This window comes from Lissotriton vulgaris, chromosome 4_1 (assembly GCF_964263255.1).
Source record: "Lissotriton vulgaris chromosome 4_1, aLisVul1.2, whole genome shotgun sequence".
Classification (NCBI taxonomy): domain Eukaryota; kingdom Metazoa; phylum Chordata; class Amphibia; order Caudata; family Salamandridae; genus Lissotriton; species Lissotriton vulgaris.
Genome location: NC_141691.1, coordinates 28,360,146 through 28,381,156, shown reverse-complemented (window position 1 = coordinate 28,381,156; position 21,011 = coordinate 28,360,146). Strand labels below are relative to the sequence as shown.

Genomic DNA, 21,011 nt, shown 5'->3' with positions numbered 1-21,011 from the left:
AATAAGAAATAAATATTATATGAGTGAAGGTGAGGAAGGGTTGATGGATGGATGTGTGAAAGTGTGAATGGATAGATTGATGAGTGGACATGTGGATGGATGGAGAATGAGAGAAAGGATGGATGGAAGGATGGATAGATGGATGGATAGATGGATGATGGATGGATGGTAGATAGATGGATGGGTGATGAGTGGATGATGGGTAGATGGGTAGATGACTGATAGACAGATGAATGGATAAAGTGAAAGGCTGGATGAGTAAATGGAGTGAAAGAGTAGATGTATGAAAGGATGGATGCGTAAAAGGATAGATGGATGGATGAGTGAAACAGTGGATAGATGGATGAATGAGTGAAAAAGTAGATAGACGGATGAGTAGTTACATGTCAAGCAAAGAACTAATTCAATAAAGCAATACTGACACCAGCATGTTTCATAGGAAACCAGTGATAGATTGCAGATTGATCAGAAAGTGGTACAAAGTGTAAAGCACTGGTCATGGAGGCAGAAAACATTTTTTTAAATTATTACACAACAGCCGTTAAGACATGTCTATGCATATTTTAAAAACATGTCAGTCGATTAAGCATGTTAATCAAATTTTACCTTTTTGCTTTCAGAGAACCATGGATTGCGAAGCAAAATAAGTTAAAAGGAAAAGTCCAAAGAGTTCTCAAATATGATGTCATGTGCAGTAACCCGCTGTCTCCCATCATCCATCCACAGGCTGACTGTTTGCTCTTGGCACACTGTTTGGAGCACTATGTCACAAACAAAAAGTCCTTCTGCGAAGCTCTGAAAAATGTCTCCACACTGTTGAAGACCGGGGGACTTCTAATAATGACTGTCACCCTTGAAGTAACATTTTACATGGTCGGCGACTTCAAGTTTCCTCTTTTCTGCATGGATGAGGGTTTTCTGAAGGATGCGCTGAAGGGGGCTGGTTATGTCATTGAGGAAGTGCACATTTATCCTCGGAGAGCAGAATGTTTGTATGATAAAACAGATTTTAAATACCTTGCATTTTTAAAAGCTCGCAAAGATAGAGACATGTAAACCTCCTATAGATGTATAGGAAATTGCTATGAGGAACACTGATAGAAAAATAGGCTTGTGAGCATCAAATTCATTTTTCATTTTTTCCATGATGTCTTTATTACTTTTTTAAAAATTATTCTTAAATGATGTGAGTAAAACTGTTATTGAGCAGTAATACATTAATCCTGTTAATAAACAATGATGTCATCTTTCCTCCTGGACATGAATTTCTTGTTGAGAACTCCTGAATCCATCTGTTTTTCTTTTAATTGTTGTAGTAGTAGTAGCTTTATTTCGATATATTAGTCATATCATAAAAGCATTACAATACAGAAAATATATTAGAAATACAATACATTTTAGCATTTTGTTCCTCAGTTAAAAATATTCAAATTGACCATTCCTAAAATACAAATAAATTGACAATAAGACAAACACAATGTGGTTTAAGGGAAACTCATTTGCAAAAAGAATTTGCTAACAGCATAAGGATAACAATAGTGCCAATACAATTCATTTTAAGGGAGACTCAGTTGCCTGGCGGATCTGATCCGCCAAGCCCAACCCAAGAATTTTGCCAAACAACAGGCAAACAAAGGACGGGCATCAGATCTTAAAATGCGTAAGGCCTCCAGGTGAGATCTAGTGCCAAGATTCCTGCATAGAGGTTTCAGCCACATGCGGCGCGGGGCTGTATAGGCTGGGCACTCAAACATTAGGTGGGCAACTGACTCATGCCTATTGTCACAAAAAGGGCAATATGGTGTAGTTTGCAACAGTGGTTTCCAGCTTGCTGTTAGCTGCCCTGGTGGCAATAAACCGACCCTAAATTTGAAATATAATGCTGTGTCTCATGATTTATGGATCATATCTAAGTATGGTTCTCTAGAGGGGAGCTCATTGACCATCAGAAATTCTATGGTAGATCTACATAATTTAGAATTACTGTTTCTCCAATTTACCACCCAAGACCAATATAGCTTCTTTAGTGTCTGTTTGGGGGGGGGCAGTTCTATTGGCCCGGGCGTCTTTAAGGCCCAGGTCATAAAGAAGCCGCTTAACTTCTTTAAGCCAACGGACCTTGTGCCAGCCAGGTGTTAAAAGGAGTTCCCTTAGGCCTTCAGCATAGCTGGACAGTTCTGGTACCCTCCATATTCATGCCCACAAGAGAAGGGGACAAAGCCTCGCCTGCTCACTTATTGGGCATGTGCCCGCATATAATAAGAGTGGAAGGGAGGGGGAACTATGTGGTAGCCTCATGAGGTCTTTGTGGAATTTATTTTCTAGGTGCCTCAGGAAGTCAACTTTCTGCACACCCCACAATTCAGACCCATACAGAGCTGCGCTCACCACCCTTGCCCTGTAGATGTCTAGTACAGCACCAATTGGTTTGAGGGACGAGGCACGTTGTTCCTTCAGCAAGGCCCCTGTTACCCTCTTGTGGGTCGGAAAGATCTTTTGGTTGTGGGCCTTCCAGTTCATGGAGTCACAGAGGCGGATACCTAAATAATCGAACTCTTTTACCCTTTCGAGTGGGACTGAGTCCAAGGTGGGTGGAATGACAGTTTTTTCTTGGGGGGTTTAAGACCAGGAATTTAGTTTTACCTACATTAATAGCAAGACCCCTAGAATCACAGAATTTCTTAAAACTAGAGAGTAAGGATTGGAGGCCTGTTGGAGTTTTTGATATCAGGAGGGTGTCGTCTGCAAATAGGAGGGTAGGGATTTTTCTGCCAGCCAACGAAAGTGCGTCTGCTGGATGTTTAAGCAGGTGCTCCACCACTCCATTAACATATAGTGAAAACAGAGTGGGGGCTAGCACACAACCCTGGCGGACACCCCTATCTACAGGGATACATGGTGTTTTTTGGCCCTGATCTCCCCACCTGATCTGCGCAAAGTTACTCTCGTGAAACTTGATGAGCATGCTAAGTAGGTAAGAGGGGATACCCAAACCCTCCAAGACACTCCACAACTGGGCACGTGGGACCAGGTCAAAGGCAGATCGTAAGACTATGAATGCGGGGTACAGACTGCCCTTGCCCAATACGACCACTTTCCAGTATAACATTAATAAGCGGAATGTCTGTTCGATGGTCCCCGTTCTGGATCTAAAACCAGCCTGGAAGTATGACAGTACTTGGTTTTCTTCAGCTCACTGTAGGATCCTGCCTAAGACTACCTTTCCAGCTATCTTCTGGGTGGAATCTAGCAAACTAATTGGGCGGTAGTTAGCGGGGTCGTCCCGGCATCCTTTTTTAAAGATCGGGACGACCTCCGCGCCCCTCCAGGAGTCAGGCAGACATCCACCCATCAGAGCCGCATTCAGAAGTAGGGCAATAGGTTTGCTCCACACCTCCGGGTTGGCCCGTATTAAGTCACCTGGGATGCCATCAGGTCCTGCAGCCTTATTGGCAACCAGGCACTTAATTGCCCCTTCAACTTCCTTGGCGACAAAAAGGTGGTCCTCATTTAGATAATCAACAGGCACTCGGTGTAACAGATCCATCGTGGCATCTAAAGAACCCACAGGAAGGGAGTAAAGCTTGGAAAAATGGGCAAACCACGCCTCCCCTGTGATGTTACATGTCAGTAGGGAGTCAGCGGGTTTATCCCTGGCTCTCAACAGTTCCCAAAAGGCCTTCAAGTCTTTCTTTGAACTAGCCATCATTAAGTCGTCCCATAATTTGGTTTCGTAGGCAACCCTAGCCGTAGCTAAGACTTTTTTATAGTTTTTCCTAGCGTGGCTAATATGACCAGGAACCTTGGATTTCACTGCTAGTATCAATTCACGTTTAGCAGCGCAACAGGTAGGAAAATATACCATTTAGCTCTACTCTTAGACGTGACTCTATTCGTGGCCCTTACTCTTCCCTGCGGGACAACAAACAGCTTACTTAGTGCTAAGGTTGTTTCTATAAAGACATTGGAGACATCAGAATTACTAAATTCCAATGAATCTAGCCTCATCTCCACAGTAGACATTATGGACTTTGCTTGGGCCATCCTTCCCTCATCCGCGGCAACTTTATTCCATTTTAACCGCCTACCACAGTTCGAAGGGACTAGTTCGTGGGACGATTTCCATATATGTGGTGACGGAGTTGGGATCATGCCTTGCCATGGGGGAGTGAGAATCAGGGCTAGTGGGTTGTGGTCACTGTCAGAAGTCGATAGAACCTCCATATCTTGAAGATATACCCAGAGCTTATGGTTCAACAATATATAATCGATTCGTGAAGTGTGCCCCACCTTATGGAAAGTGTGTGCTCCCCTGGTATCAGACTTGGATCTACCATTAGTTGCTCTAAGGTCATATTCCATATAGAGGGCATTAATGTCTATAGCACTCTGTGTCCATTTTTTAATCGGGTTTAGAGAGAGCAAGGGGATCCCTCTCCTGACATCATCCTCCCAGATATCTAATATGTCCTCACTGGCTAGTGGTTCGAAACAACAATTAAAGTCTCCCGCCAGTATAACGAGGGAGTCTGTATTACAGGATCCAAGCTCCTCCTCAATTCCTGTTGAAGATAACATAGAGACGCCACCCCTTGCCCCCCTTAAGAAGAGGTTAAACACTTCTAGCTTTTTCCCCCCTTGGCATTGGATTGATAGTCTCTGCAGATCGGGTGATTTTGTGGGTATATGCCTTGTGGTTAGCCCCAGAGCAATACTAACCCAGATCAAAAGGCCGCCCAAAGGGCGACCTTTGCTGCCAGATGCTTGGGATGCAGGCACAAAATAGGTTGTATAACCTACCCTGTGTCGAGTTTCCAGGGACCAGGTTTCTTGCAATAGACAAATCCCAAAGGATTCGCAAGGGAATTCCAATCGGGACGGTCGATGTTACGTGCAAGTCCTGCTACATTCCAACTGAGGAGCCTCATCTGTGGATTTCCTGCAACACTCAGCCCCAGTGTGTGGGCAAATGCAGGGGGGGGCAGGAACAGAGCTAGACCTTCTTGGCCCATGTAGCAACACTATAGCCTCAGCAGCAGCCCCAAAAGAAGTTAGGGTGACCTCCTCCTTAGTGGGGTCGGATACCCAGGTGTCATGGGTACTAACAACATTGATCCTTTTACTTATAAGCGGGGCCAATAGGTGCGGTGTTAAGGGGATCAGCGGGAGAGTAGCTGTATCATGCGCTGTATCATGAGCTGTTTTGGAGTTGAGATTTTCCATCACCCCCCTTCCTTTCGAAGCATACACAGATGGTTGGCCAGAAAGATAAGAACTATTTCCAACAGGTTTAATCGCCAAAGGTAAAAGGTCAGGAACCACAGGAGACAAAAAGACCAAAGACCTTGGCAAGAGGTGAAGAACCAGCAGGCATGGGAAGTCAATCTACCTCTTCCAGACAACCAAACCTATTGGATGTTGGTGCCCCGAGCCACATTCTGTGTGGGACTTCCCATTTGTCTCTTGCCCCTCCACGGGCCTGGTGGCGTACGGATGACCATTCCCCCCCATAGTTTTGGTTAGGACGTGGGGGGTAAAAGAATGTTAAAGGCCTGGCTACAATGGCTGAGTCTTCCCCATAGGTAGTCCACGAACATATGTGGTGAGCCGTATGTGGGTCCTCAAAGGTCACAACTATACAGTCACCTGGACTGAATTTCCGAGAAGGACCTACCCAGGGAACTCTACGCACCATTAGGATTCTACTTCTCGTTCCGTTTGGGATCGGTCTATTTACATTCAGCCAGTGGATAACCTTATTCTTCAGGGACCAGTGATTTTCTTGATGGTCATTCTCAATTTCCGGTACACCTGTCAATACCACCACATATGGCTTTGCATCTGGGGGGAGATCTATGTAACCCCCACGAAAATTAGTTCTATTTTGTGGGCCCTGGGGGGTTGGGCAATCAGCCTTATTGGCATTCGGCCTTAGGGCAGTTCCTGCTTTGTAGTGTATAGTAGGTTGTGGAATAGGGAGCTTCGATAACTTAGGTGGGGAATTGGGGGCTGTGTGATCGTAGCCCTTTGTGCGTGGTTTGGGTACTGGCCTTATTAAGGGTGGTACTGGAGGGGTAGTGTTGGATATTCGTGGAGCTGGGTTGCCATCTAGAGTACCATTGTTTTCCTGACCTCGCAAACTAAGAGTTGCTAGGGCTAGAATACTCTTTTCCACCTCTAAGAGATGGTTCTCAATACGAGAAAGTCTCAGGTCGAGGGGAGATAGCAGCTTTTTTAGGGTTTCCCAGACTATTTTTATAAAGTCCACGTCCTTTCCTTCCTGCTCATCTAATTGTGTCCCAATGTCCTCTACTGTTGCGTTTTCCTTGGAGGCATCTGTACAAGAGAAGCAGTCCCACCTTCAGCACTAATCACAGGGAGATTGCTAACATTAAGTTGGTGGGCCCTAGCAACTTTAGCCTTCTTGCGTGAGTAGGCAGACCTTGTGGTGCGTTTTCTTTTATGTGTTGTGCCCTTGGTGTTAATGCATGGGGAAATATCATGTATCTCCGTGATCTGCGGTGTATTGACATTCAATTGACCGTGGTCTGGTTCAGAAATAACCACGGGTGGGATCTGACTGGCGAGCTGGTGAGGGGAACACGAGGTTGGTATTAACACAGGGGACGTAGCTAAAGTGTGATGGCACGTCAACATGCGTTATAATGCACCGCGGATTAGCCAATCGCTCCGAGGTTATAGCGGACGCTATGTGGCCCAGAGATGATTTTTTGGACTTAGCAATGTCCTGGGACAATCATCTAGCAGCCTCTAGATCTAGGGAAACACGTTTTTGTATTTTAGTAATTTCCTTGTCTATAGCAATGTTTGTCCTCGTGATAAAATCGTCAAGGGTCCCATTTTGCTTCAAGCTCCCCTTAGCAGCCTTGCTGCGGCTTGCCCGTGTGCACATCTCCTACAAGGCTAAACAAAACAGTTGCAGCATTATAAAAACAGCAGATAAATGGTACCAGAGGCCCAAGGGAGGGCGAAAGGGGTGGGGCCCAGCCCAGACTCTTCAGACCTCGAACGGCCTCAAACGGCCCGCTCTTTGCCCAGTCTTCGCCCCGGGTGCCCCCGCGCGCTACCGCGCAGCGGTGACTCTGAACTGTGAAATAGGACTAGGGCAGGGCAGGGGGCGTGACCGGCAGGGAGAGCGGCCGCAGGTGTGACACGCAGGGACTCCTGGGCAATTGAGTCCCTGCTAGGCTGCTCGCAGCCCTGCCGGTGCGAAGAGAGACAGGAATGTTCGGCTCCCTTTCCCAAAGCCCCACAGAGTCTGAAGACGCAGCGGGACCCGCGCAGCGGGTCCGGCAAGGCGTTGTGAAGTCACTCGGTCCCAGAGGATCCAACGACGGCAGACGGCAACAGGAGGTAGGAGCCTCCGCACAGTTCTCAGGCAGACCACTTGACAAGGTTTCCCGCTGCCTGTTAGAAGCTAAGCAGCTTTATCCTAGTCGGGGGCGTGACCGGCAGGGAGAGCGGCCGCAGGTGTGACACGCAGGGACTCCTGGGCAATTGAGTCCCTGCTAGGCTGCTCACAGCCCTGCCGGTGCGAAGAGAGACAGGAATGTTCGGCTCCCTTTCCCAAAGCCCCACAGAGTCTGAAGACGCAGCGGGACCCGCGCAGCGGGTCCGGCAAGGCGTTGTGAAGTCACTCGGTCCCAGAGGATCCAACGACGGCAGACAGCAACAGGAGGTAGGAGCCTCCGCACAGTTCTCAGGCAGACCACTGGACAATTTCTTTTAATTATAAACTTAAGGAACTGGATCCCTTCAAAAGGTATTTTTCTGTTTGTATTAATGCATTAGGGGCCAGAAGTACGTCCATACACTTTAGCAAATTGCATATTGTGTCGAATTGCAACTCGCAATTTGCAACGCGTAAAAGTAAATGTTCAACAGTGTTTCAGATACTGTTTAGAATTCCCAACAGTGTCCCAAATTGCATGCCTCATCAATATTCAAGCGCAATTTGCAACCCCATTGGGAATGGCTAGCACTCCCAGGGATGGTGGCCTGCTGGGGTCAGCAAACTACCATGTCTGTGACTGCTTTTTAAATAAAGCTGTTTTTTTTTAAATGCAGGCCGTTTTCCTTAAAGGAAAACAGGATGCATTTAACAGAGAAAAATCAAACTTTTCAGTTTTATTTTTTAAGGGCAGGCAGTGGTTCCTGGGACCTCTTGAAAAATATTTTCACAAATGCTCACAAATGGGAAGGGGTCCACTCAATACTCCTTTCTATTTGTGAGTGGTTTACCACCTGCTTAAAGTAGGTGGTCAACTGCAAGTGTTTTGCAGCCACAACTGCAGGTTGCAAAACGATCATATATTGCTGTTAGACTTGCTATTAGGAAGAGACGCCATTGGCACGCTGCTTCCTAATAGCGAGACCCAAACCATATTTTATGATTCAGTAATACGTTCCGACTCGCAAAATATGGTTTGTGCATGGGGCAGACCAATTTTGCTGTCCCAAACAGGCAGAATTCTTGTTTGCAACTGAAAACATGGTCATACATCTGCCCATTGGTGCTGTTCACAAAACTATGCAAAAATAACTTTATGCACATGACTCCTACATGGAAGGTTTGGCACTGATCTGTCAATCACAGGCCAAGAATAAGTATTGGAAATGTGGTAGGTCTCGTATTTGTTGGAGTTGGAACTATTGGCATTGTAAATGGCAATGTGTTTTAGGACGAGCATTTGCATGCATGCGTTGTCTGCAAGACCTGCTGTCAATAATATCACCATTTTATTCCCTTCTGCTACTCACCATTGGTAAAATTCCTGCGTCGCTCTTCTTTACTGGCTCGGCCCTACGCCATTTACCACCCTTGAGACGCCCAAAGTAGGGTTGTACACAGTTTCCCTGCATACATCTAATCATGGTAGCGCTTGCACCGTCTTGCAACTAGCACGTAGTCAACCCGCCTTCACCCTGTTCCCACTTGCCGTTCAACGCGCAGGCCTTATCCCGTGCCTCTTTATATTGTTACGTCTGAGCTAATACGATGTCTCTGAGTGATATTCTTTACCTACCTACCTACCTGCCTTACTCTGTCATCTACGCCTGTGAACTGATGTTTCCCTGGTTTCTTGACTAGTAATATAAGTCCTTACTCTTGACTAATTGTGTCAGCATTCTGCGTTTCTTAAATGTTCACTCTCTTCTATCACCTTGATTAAGCCATATGCAACTTCACTGCATATATTGTTCATCAATGAATGCTGTAACTATTTTTCTTTTAATTCTGGACACATGGTTACTTTAATTTTTCTCCTTGTATAGATTCTATTGCTCACACTACAGTTCTGATGATGATCTTTATTTAACAAGATCGAAACTCCGTCGACTTCACAACCAGAACTCCTCCATTGTAATTAAATAAATTGGAGTTCTGAAGGTTGTTGTCAATGCGATATAAAGCTTTTAATGTCACCGAGCACTTTTCACTTCGTGCACTTGCACTTTTTCGTGTGAGCACCAGAACTATTATTGCCTTTAGAGAAACACACGTAACTTGTTCAAAACTGATCGCCAGTCTCGCCACCTCCCTAAACCCTTGAACAATAAGAGCTATTGGTGTCAAATCCACCCTCACATTTCTCACTTATTAGATCATATCATCTGTTTGTAAGTGTAAAGAAATGCATCTTTGTGTATGGTCACACCGAGGTTTTTCGACTGATGTTGCTGTTTTTTTTTACTTTGAGAGTGCACCGAAGCCTACTAACCAGAGCTCAAGGCCAGTGCCCTGAAACTGAAGTTTATGTCGAATTGGCTACACCCACTTGCAAATGGCTAATTAGGCTTTGTATCCCCAGGATGGTTCACTGGTATCTAAGGCATGACATTTAGAGTGGTAAAACAGGGCTTTCAGAACTGGTTGGGCCTCCATGTAAAATGAGTCTCGCAGTCAATCCCTGAAGACTGGCGGGGCAGTCTTCCAATGCTAACCTGACTTTGCCACAGTAAGCAATGGCATATCCACTACTTCGTTGTGTATACTTACATCTGTGTAAGTACTAATGCAGGGGGCATTATCTGAAACGGGCGCAACATGTATTTTACATGTGCTAAAAGGAAACATGTGAAATCACCTTTTTTACTGTGGTACCGCGACCTCTCAGCTGTGCTAACTCCTTAACAATGTGACCAAAGTGGGTACTTCAAGGTATACAACAAATCATTACATTAAGCTCAACTTGATTCTCAAGTCAAATGAATGTCATTTGTTGCTGTGCACACTTTTACAGAAACTGCCACATGGTTGCATTTAAAACTCCTATGACTTTTCAAGCACTCATGGAACCTTTTCCACAAGACATCTATCTGCATTCCTGCAGAGATGTGCCACCAACTCTCAGGAAGGAGACCAATGAGGGATTGTGGTCCAGAAGATGTGTTACCTCCCTCCTTCAGGAATCCACTTGGGTGTTAGCACCAAAAAGCAGTCTTCAAAGGAGAAGATGACTTATCAGGGTATATGTGTCACACTAGAGAGGAGGGCTACCCTACTGTTTGGCACGCAAGCTGCTATGTGGAGCACAAAGGGGAAACCAGTTGCCACACTGGTTTCCTCAGGGGTACATAGCCTTGAGGTAGCCACACTCCAGGGGTTGGCTAGGAGGTCTGAACACTGAAGGAGGTATCTTGCCATTGTTGGAGTGGTGTGGTTCCGTGGTTCGCGAACCAGGTTTGATGGTTCCGAACCCGTTCACTAAAGATTGTCGGAAATGGACGATTTTGGTGTCAGCAGACCGCAAATGGCGAGTGTAGCGTGTCTGAGTGTTTTCGTATGAATCGATATAGGAGAACACTCTCTATTCGAGGATTTAGTTTGAACCTCCGGGTTCCATTTTGTATATGGCAGCCATTTTGTGTGGTTGCCCTAACATAGGCCCGATGACTGTGGCCGAACGAGTCCTTGAGACACGTACGCCTTAGCTGACTTCTGGGTGACCTGGCCGAACTGACTCCTTGCCCGAGGCTGACCTCGCCGAGCCAGTTCCTTGTTCAGCAGCTGGTCTGATAAAGATCAAAGAGCAGGACGTGCCCGAGTTTATGGTACACTGCTCCCACCTTTCTATCTCCTTTCCAATCTGTTTCTGCCTTTCCTTTACAACATAATCATTGATTTGGGTTGTAGGCTTTATGATGGGTTTGTCCGGCCTGATCGAACAGGAAACTTGGGAACGTGCGTGGTCATTTCTGGTGGGCTGGACAACGGAAAGTAGGATTGTCTGGGATCGTCGTCATATGCTACTTTTGAAATGTTACATTGTCATTGGTCAGTTTGTATGCACGGAATGTAAATTTGAAATGCTGCCTGAGGCTTGATTTTTGGCATAAAAGACCATGCTCCGCTTACCGAAATTGTGCAGTCTCTGACGAACCACCCGTGTGTGCTTCGTAGATCTCTGTTCCTGGTTGCAGCCAATAAACTTTGGTCTTTGACGTCATCAAGAAGTATCCTGTGTCTCTGTTTGCCAAGACAGGGGAACTCGAAGGTTTCAGGCGTTCTCCCTGACGCCGCTGGGTTCTAAAAACCCGGTCCTTCAGTGGGTAGAATGAGGCATGCTCAGATAACCAGATACCACACTCTGCAAGGAATGGTCACAATGTGGGAGGAAACATGGCAACTCATTGGCTACCAAATGCATCCTATCCTAAGGGCATTTCCTGAGCATAAATATGGTAATTCTTACAGCCAGACCTCAGATCTCAAATTATCAGGAGGAAGGACCGACAAAGGACTTCCCAGCTGTGCTGAGTGACCAGAAAAGAGTGGCTGCATAAAGAAGACTGAACCTGCTGCACCTGGTGGTTGGCAGAGGAAGGGACATACCCTTCTCAAGGAGAACCCATCTCCAGAGCCCACCAAATTCAAGAGACTCCAAGGGCCAGTTGTCTGTCCTTCTGCTCACAGCACAAGGACACAACAACTGAAGAAGCCTGCTGGAGCAAGTTGGTATCCCAAAGTCTTCAAGTCTGTACCTCTGCCGCTGTACAGCACCAGGAATCCAAACCTGATTACCACAATTGCACCCGAGTTTGCTGTGCCTGGAAGTGCTGTTAGAGAGTTACAGGGCCTGCAGAAACTGAGCTGTTGATCCAGGAATGATTGGCCAGTGACCACAAAACTGGGCGACTTGTAGTCCAGTGATGACAGTACTTCAACCAGACCAGAGAGGACCTTGTGGGATGTCAACTCTGTAACCAGGAGCCCCACACAATCTTTGTGGACTGAGGAACACTTGCAGGAAGACCCCATCCACATCGTAACATCAAAAGCATACTGAGAGAATCTTAATTATCCTACAACTCTTGCATAAGGTCCACTCAATAGGAATTAATTGGAACACAGACAATGTTGTTCCTGGAACTGAATTAAGACTGCTCTTCTGTGGAGGTATCTATTTCCAAGGACCTTGCTGGGCCCCCTTATTAACTCCCTATCGGAGTTGAGATTACATTATGGACCAAAAACACTTGACACAAACCCAAACCAGGGAAAATAAAAAACATTATCAAGCTGAGCAAAGCAAAACTCAGGATTGTAAAACAACACGCTCTCAAAAAGGAAATGGATGTATTTCATGGTGCCATCTACATGATATACAAAGTTCCCCGAATGAAACAAAGATAGTATCCTCTGAAGTAAAGTCTAACACACTGTTAAATGGTGAAAAAAATCACTCAGGTGTAAGGATACAGAGAACAATTTGTCAAGCTAAAATCAACTCACAGAATGAATCCGTAAATCCCTTGCAACAAAAAAAGTATCCAGCCCAGTAAGAAAAGCAGCCAGGTGAGACTGCGAATAACTCAGAACTAGCAAATAGAAAGATGGGTAGTCGAGGCTACAAATATAATACTGAAGAACTAATTATTACAAAGACTGGCCAAGAGAAACTAATCATCTGTAAAACCCATCAAAAAGTAATTGAAAATAAAACGGACCCGTTATTCTCAAATACGCCATCACAAATAATATTGACACCATTATACGACTCAAGAGGTACCAGTGACACTCTGAATAGAGGTAATATCTTACATCTAATGAAATCAATACCTTCATTAGAAAAAGTAACTACAAAAGAAATTGAATCCGTGGGCTTTGCACATAACCGGACTGGTACTCAACCACTCACAGTCTTAACGTTAAATACTGCTTACTTAGTGGATCAAATTATGCAAGAGCAAGAAGTTTTACAAAATTGGGGGATAAAAATTAGTCAACTGCTGCCTAAACCCTACCCGACCCCATTTAAAAAGGGAGAATTCCCAAGAAAAGCCCCTAAAGAATCAAAGAACAACCTGGTATATTCAAATATTAAAAAACCCCCAGGGTATAACACATCAGGCTAAAGAAGAGAGCATGGAAAAAATAAAAGTTGCAGAATCTAACCAAATAAACGAAAGTTGGATACGGAATGCACTGCATGACCACTGACAGAACGATGTTCGAAACAAACCCAAGGAAAGGAGGTATCCTCGACACCAGGTTTGCATATGCTCTTGGAACATAAACTGAATAGGTAAAAAACGTATTAACGCTGGAGTAGATTTCTTGTCAAATCTATACCAAATCATATGCCTACAAGAGACATGGGAAACGGAAGCTTTCTTTTTACAAGGTTATAAAGGGTACTACGTCCCAGCCATCAAATATTGCAAATTTGGACGCCCATGTGGGGGACTGGCAATATTCATTGGGACCAACTTGCAAATCAACCATGAACAACTGGTCACCAATAACGCAAACATACAAGCAGTTAAGATAATTTTTGCATCCGGTGAGAAAAAAACTGGAATACGTTAATAATATTTAACATATATATTCCACCTAACCAGTCATCACGCAAGAACATAAGTGTCGACTTAGTAACATTTCTGCTGGAACAAATAGTACTTGACCCAAACGTTAATATTCTAGCTACAGGGGATTTTAATATAAACCTGCTAATTCCAATGACACGGGACGATTTCATCCACTGTCAAAACTACGAATGGTCCATTCCGGAACCAGCTGTCAACCCTAGTATAATTACCAAACAAAATCTTATCAGAAACAATCTATTGATGGACTTGGAAGCAATGGGTCTGCGAGTATTAAACAGCAGGTTTCCAACCGATCAACAGGATGACATTCAGACATGGATCACTAAAAGAGAACAAGAAAGTGACCCGGTGAAGACTTCTCAGAGAATGAGGTAGCCAATGGAGACAAAAAGAGACAAAAGGATGGAGCGGCGGGACCCAACGGAATTCCATTTGCACTTTATAAAGATGACCCCGCTCTATGGGCTACTTATTTGACAAAGGTCTTTAACAAAGTTCTTCAAACAGGGCAAATACCGGAATCCTGGAGAGGATCATTAATATCTCCTGTGTACAAAAAGGGTAATTGGCAACTAACCGAGAACTATCGTTTGATCACTCTCCAAGATACGGACGCAAAACTATTTGCGGGTCTTTTATTACTAATTTTGACAGATTGGGTTAAAGAAAGGCTAATGTTACCCCCAAGCCAAACAGGGTTTATTAAAGGCTTAGGAACCACAATTAATATTTTAATCTTATCAGTTTTAACGGATAAAGCACTTTTAGCTAGACAGTCTCTCTACTTTTGTTTTGTCGATTTTAGATCGGCCTTCGATCTTGTTAATAGAACTCTTCTATTTAAAAAACTTGAGGATTATGGAATACCTGGCTCACTACTTAACCTTATCAAACTACTCTATTCTGAAAATTAGGTCAAGGTGCGGATCGGAGACGACCGATCATTATCCACAAAATTCCGGTGACACACAGCCTTAAGCAGGGTTGCGTGCTTGCACCATTACTTTTTAACTTATTTGTAGCCGACCTCACAAAACTCTAAATGAAGTTAACTCACACCCGCCTAGACTAGCTGGAAAAAAAATGTCGAATTTGCTATATGCAGATGACTTGGGGCTGTTGAGTCACACAAAAGTGGCATTACAAAGGCTAATTGATCGTACACTTATGTATGCAAAGGATAACCAAATGATAATAAATGAGGCAAAAACAAAAATAATGGTTGTCACAAGGAATAAAAAAGACAAAAAAACAAATGGATGCTGGGACAAACTCACCTAGAGCAAGTTGATAGCTATCGGTATCTTGGTGTCTTATTTAATGAAAGTGGAAGCTTTCTTCCCCAACGGAAGGATATCACAAGGAAATCAAATTGCTTGGCAGCAGCATTTAGAGCCATACAAAAGAATCTAAGTGCACTGACATACGGTCCTTTATTAAAAATCATAGCTGCTAAACTATTACCGGCTTTAACATACAGAGCCAGAGTCTTAAACGGCAAGGATGCGGAGTTACTTAACAACGCAGTGGCAAAAACCTACAAAATACTATTCAACCTACCACGTAATGCCTCACAGGCACAAATAAGGCTGGAGTTTGAGATAAACATTCAGCAATATGCCCGGCAAGGCCAAATTTTAAAAGTTTGGAACCATATAAAAAATGATCAGCACAATCAATTGCCTCAAGCATTGTGGCAAGTAGTAGTAGTCAACAAAAAACTTCAAGCATGGATATACTTAAATAAAGCTAAAGAAGAATTTGGAATTACATCAATTTGGGAAAATACAATCATTCAGGAAAGCTTTAAAAAAACAATTAATAAACTGGTTATTCATCTATCGCTTCTAAAAGACAAAGAACTATTGGTAAAAAGAAAGCACTCATGGCCAATTGTAAACGACTACAAAAAAAAGCAAGTCCAAAATTACCTTCAAACTCCCTGGTCTGTCCAAAGTAAGCGAGCATTTATCAGAGTACGCTTTGGTCTATGGCCAGGTTTGTGCCATCTTCCACCTTGGAAGACAAGTGAAGGCAATATGATATGTAGGTTGTGTAAAGGGGGACAAGAAGATATTTTGCACTTGGTGTGTCTGTATCCTGCAATAGAAGCAGAAAGGAAAGTAATACTCAGGCGGTTATTTAATGCTCGAGGCATAAGAACTTGTAGACAAGCAATAATGGCATGTCTAAACCCGAACGATCTATTAATGAATGCTGCTTTTGTAAAATTTTTAACTGTGATTGCGAAAGGCCTTAAGGAAAATTTTATGTAGACTTCTTCTTTTAAAAAGATTATCACTATTATCTGTATGAAGTTCTTAAACATTTTATTAATGAAGATATTTTAATGTGTACTTCTTTGTAAGATTTTAATTAATCATACAAATAAATAAACTTGAATTTGAACTATCGGAGTTGATAACCCCAAGTACTTCTACTCTACTGCATTGACAATTACCCAAGTTTTTCTTGAGAATGTTTCTAAGTCATATTTGTTGAATTTGCCAAGGGGTACTCATGGTTGACTGATCATGCGTTGATTTATTAATATTTGTAAAATCCATATCTCCCAAATTCTCCAGTGGATCTTTATATTAATCGTAATACAATTCCTAAAAAATAAATGTCTCTTTAGTTGCTTTAGTGTCAGGTCAAATTTGTCTGCAATTAGTTGTTTTGGTGCTTTTTAATTACTTTCCATTAATTCCTCCGTGTAGGCCTTGCTCCTCAGTGCTGCAGCTACCCCAGATCGAGCTAAGGGTTTGATAGATAAAACCTACTGGTCTTAAAGCCTTTGATAAGTGTGTTAGATAGTGAGGTTGCCGGACCACACCATATAATACAACCCATTTCCACTCAAAAGGGATATAACATGTGTCATATCTTTAGTGAGGGTGAAGACAGACCAATCTTTAAACCCCAGTACTCCACAATAGCTCCAACACGTCTAAGCCTCACAGCACCCTCAGAGCACCATGCTAGAGATTCTTGGGTGAACACACTCAACTTACTCTGGCTGGCTGCCAGGCTGAGGGGGGATGGAGGAGGCAGGAAGCAGACAAAAAGAAAATAAATATTAAAATTATGAGAATTATTAAGTAGATAGTTCATAGATAGTACAGTAGTAAAAGTGGACCAATTTGGATGTACAAGCTGCACGGGCCTAACACCAGCCACCTCCACATGAATAGAAAGGACTGTGGCTCCAGCCACCGCTCACTCACCTACTTACCCGCTTGGTTGTAGATTGGAGACTGTCAAATTCTTGTGTCTGAGGAGCACTGCAGAGCAGGGCCCCTGTACCAAAGAAGTCAGGGCAGTGCTGCACACCACATGCTGTACTCTAGGGGGGTCAAAGCCACCAGAGCACGGTGGAGCACAGGACCAGCACCAAAGCAGTCAGGGCAGTGCCGGACACCACATGCTGCACTCCAGGGGGGTCAAAGCCACTAGAGCACAGTGGAGCACAGCACCAGCACCAAAGCAGTCAGGGCAGTGCCGCACATCACATGCTGCACTCCAGGGGGGGTCAAAGCCACCAGAGCGCGGTGGAGCATGGCACCAGCACCAAAGCAGTCAGGGCAGTGCCGCACACCACATGCTGCACTCCAGGGGTGTCTAAGCCACCAGAGCTCAGAGGAGCATGGCACCAGCACCAAAGCAGTCAGGGCAGTGCCACACACCACATGCTGTAGTCCAGGGGTGTCTAACCCACCAGAGCGCGGTGGAGCACAGCACCAGCATCAAAGCAGTCAGGGCAGTGCCACACACCACATGCTGCACTCCAGGGGGGTCAAAGCCACCAGAGCTCAGTGAAGCACAGCACCAGCACCAACGCAGTCAGGGCAGTGCCACACACCACATGCTGCACTCCAGGGGGGTCAAAGCCACTAGAGCACAGTGGAGCACAGCACCTGCACCAAAGCAGTCAGGGCAGTGCCGCACACCACATGCTGCACTCCAGGGGGGTCAAAGCCACTAGAGCACAGTGGAGCACAGCACCAGCATCAAAGCAGTCAGGGCAGTGCCTCACACCACATGCTGCACTCCAGGGGGGTCAAAGCCACTAGAGCACAGTGGAGCACAGCACCAGCACCAAAGCAGTCAGGGCAGTGTCGCACACCACATGCTGCACTCCAGGGGTGTCTAAGCCACCAGAGCTCAGTGAAGCACAGCACCAGCACCAAAGCAGTCAGGGCAGTGCCACACACCACATGCTGCACTCCAGGGGGGTCAAAGCCACTAGAGCACAGTGGAGCACAGCACCAGCACCAAAGCAGTCAGGGCAGTGCCGCACACCACATGCTGCACTCCAGGGGGGTCAAAGCCACTAGAGCACAGTGAAGCACAGCACCAGCACCAACGCAGTCAGGGCAGTGCCGCACACCACATGCTGCACTCCAGGGGTGTCTAAGCCACCAGAGCTCAGAGGAGCATGGCACCTGCACCAAAGCAGTCAGGGCAGTGCCACACACCACATGCTGCACTCCAGGGGGGTCAAAGCCACTAGAGCACAGAGAAGCACGGCACCAGCACCAACGCAGTCAGGGCAGTGCCGCACACCACATGCTGCACTCCAGGAAGGGTCAAAGCCACCAGAGCTCAGAGGAGCATGGCACCTGCACCAAAGCAGTCAGGGCAGTGCCGCACACCACATGCTGCACTCCAGGGGGGTCAAAGCCACCAGAGCGCGGTGGAGCACGGCACCAGCACCAGCACCAAAGCAGTCAGGGCAGTGCCGCACACCACATGCTGCACTCCAGGGGGGTCAAAGCCACCAGAGCACGGTGGAGCATGGCACCAGCACCAAAGCAGTCAGGGCAGTGCCGCACACCACATGCTGCACTCCAGGGGGGTCAAAGCCACCAGAGCGCGGTGGAGCACGGCACCAGCACCAGCACCAAAGCAGTCAGGGCAGTGCCGCACACCACATGCTGCACTCCAGGGGGGTCAAAGCCACTAGAGCACAGTGGAGCACGGCACCAGCACCAAAGCAGTCAGGGCAGTGCCACACACCACATGCTGCACTCCAGGAAGGGTCAAAGCCACTAGAGCTCAGAGGAGCACGGCACCAGCACCAAAGCAGTCAGGGCAGTGCCGCACACCACATGCTGCACTCCAGGGGGGTCAAAGCCACTAGAGCACAGTGAAGCACGGCACCAGCACCAAAGCAGTCAGGGCAGTGCCGCTCACCACATGCTGCACTCCAGGGGGGTCAAAGCCACTAGAGCTCAGAGGAGCACGGCACCAGCACCAAAGCAGTCAGGGCAGTGCCGCACACCACATGCTGCACTCCAGGGGGGTCAAAGCCACTAGAGCACAGTGAAGCACGGCACCAGCACCAAAGCAGTCAGGGCAGTGCCGCACACCACATGCTGCACTCCAGGGGGGTCAAAGCCACCAGAGCTCAGAGGAGCATGGCATCAGCACCAAAGCAGTCAGGGCAGTGCTGCACACCACATGCTGCAATCCAGGGGGGTCAAAGCCACCAGAGCACAGTGGAGCACGGCACCAGCACCAAAGCAGTCAGGGCAGCGCCGCACACCACATGCTGTACTCCAGGGGGGTCAAAGCCACCAGAGCGCGGTGGAGCACGGCACCAGCACCAGCACCAAAGCAGTCAGGGCAGTGCCACACACCACATGCTGCACTCCAGGAAGGGTCAAAGCCACCAGAGCACAGTGGAGCACAGCACCAGCACCAAAGCAGTCAGGGCAGTGCCGCACACCACATGCTACACTCCAGGGGGGTCAAAGCCACTAGAGCACAGTGGAGCACAGCACCAGCACCAAAGCAGTCAGGGCAGTGCCGCACACCTCATGCTGCACTCCAGGAAGGGTCAAAGCCACCAGAGCACAGTGGAGCATGGTACCAGCACCAAAGCAGTCAGGGCAGTGCCGCACACCACCTGCTGTACTCCAGGGGGGGTCTAAGCTACCAGAGCACGGTGGAGCACAGCACCAGCATCAAAGCAGTCAGGGCAGTGACGCACACCACATGCTGCACTCCAGGGGGGTCAAAGCCACTAGAGCACAGTGGAGCACAGCACCAGCACCAAAGCAGTCAGGGCAGTGCCGCACACTGCATGCTGCACTCCAGGGGGGGTCTAAGCTACCAGAGCACGGTGGAGCACGGCACCAGCACCAAAGCAGTCAGGGCAGCGCCACACACCACAAGCTGCACTCCAGGGGGGTCAAAGCCACTAGAGCACAGTGGAGCACAGCACCAGCACCAAAGCAGTCAGGGCAGTGCCACACACCTCATGCTGCACTCCAGGAAGGGTCAAAGCCACTAGAGCACAGTGGAGCACAGCACCAGCACCAAAGCAGTCAGGGCAGTGCTGCACACCACCTGCTGTACTCCAGGGGGTCAAAGCCATCAGAGGGCGGTGGAGCACGGCACCAGCATCAAAGCAGTCAGGGCAGTGCTGCACACCTCATGCTGCACTCCAGGAAGGGTCAAAGCCACCAGAGCACAGTGGAGCACAGCACCAGCACCAAAGCAGTCAGGGCAGTGCCGCACACCTCATGCTGCACTCCAGGAAGGGTCAAAGCCACCAGAGCACGGTGGAGCACGGCACCAGCACCAAAACAGTCAGGGCAGTGCCGCACACTGCATGCTGCACTCCAGCAGGGGTCAAAGCCACCAGAGCACGGAGGAGCATGGTACCAGCACCAAAGCAGTCAGGGCAGTGCCGGACACCACATGCTGCACTCCAGCAGGGGTCAAAGCCACTAGAGCACAGTGGAGCACAGCACCAGCACCAAAGCAGTCAGGGCAGTGCCGCACACCACCTGCTGTACTCCAGGGGGGGTCTAAGCCAGCAAGCACAGTGGAGCACAGCACCAGCACCAAAGCAGTCAGGGCAGCGCCACACACCACAAGCTGCTCTCCCGTTGTCCTCTCGATGGTTCAACGATAGTCCGCCTCTCTGAGCCTCGAATATGCAATGCTAATCTGGCTCTAAGCTCCGGGCTCGGAATGCCGAGCTCTTCTGACTCCGCTTTTCATGTCACACATCACATCCATCTGTCAGGAAGTTTCAGTGAAACCGGCTCCTGCAGCTGATACCAAGTGCACCTAAGCATTGGTCAGTGATGTCCCATCCTCCCACAGCCTCCTCTGCCAATATAACAGAGAAAAGGAGGCTGCAC

General features: G+C 47.0%; 1 protein-coding gene across 1 annotated transcript in view; it reads left to right on the top strand.

Annotated features, from left to right (window-relative positions):
- LOC147718267 (indolethylamine N-methyltransferase-like) overlaps positions 1 to 1,251 on the top strand; it is a 41,868-nt gene extending 40,617 nt beyond the window's left edge. Inside the window, exon 3 of the mRNA XM_086966670.1 lies at positions 621 to 1,251. Within this exon, the coding sequence (XP_086822796.1) occupies positions 621 to 1,056 (436 nt within the window). The 3' untranslated portion in view covers positions 1,057 to 1,251. The remainder of the gene's footprint in view (positions 1 to 620) is intronic.
- Positions 1,252 to 21,011: the final 19,760 nt, after the last annotated feature.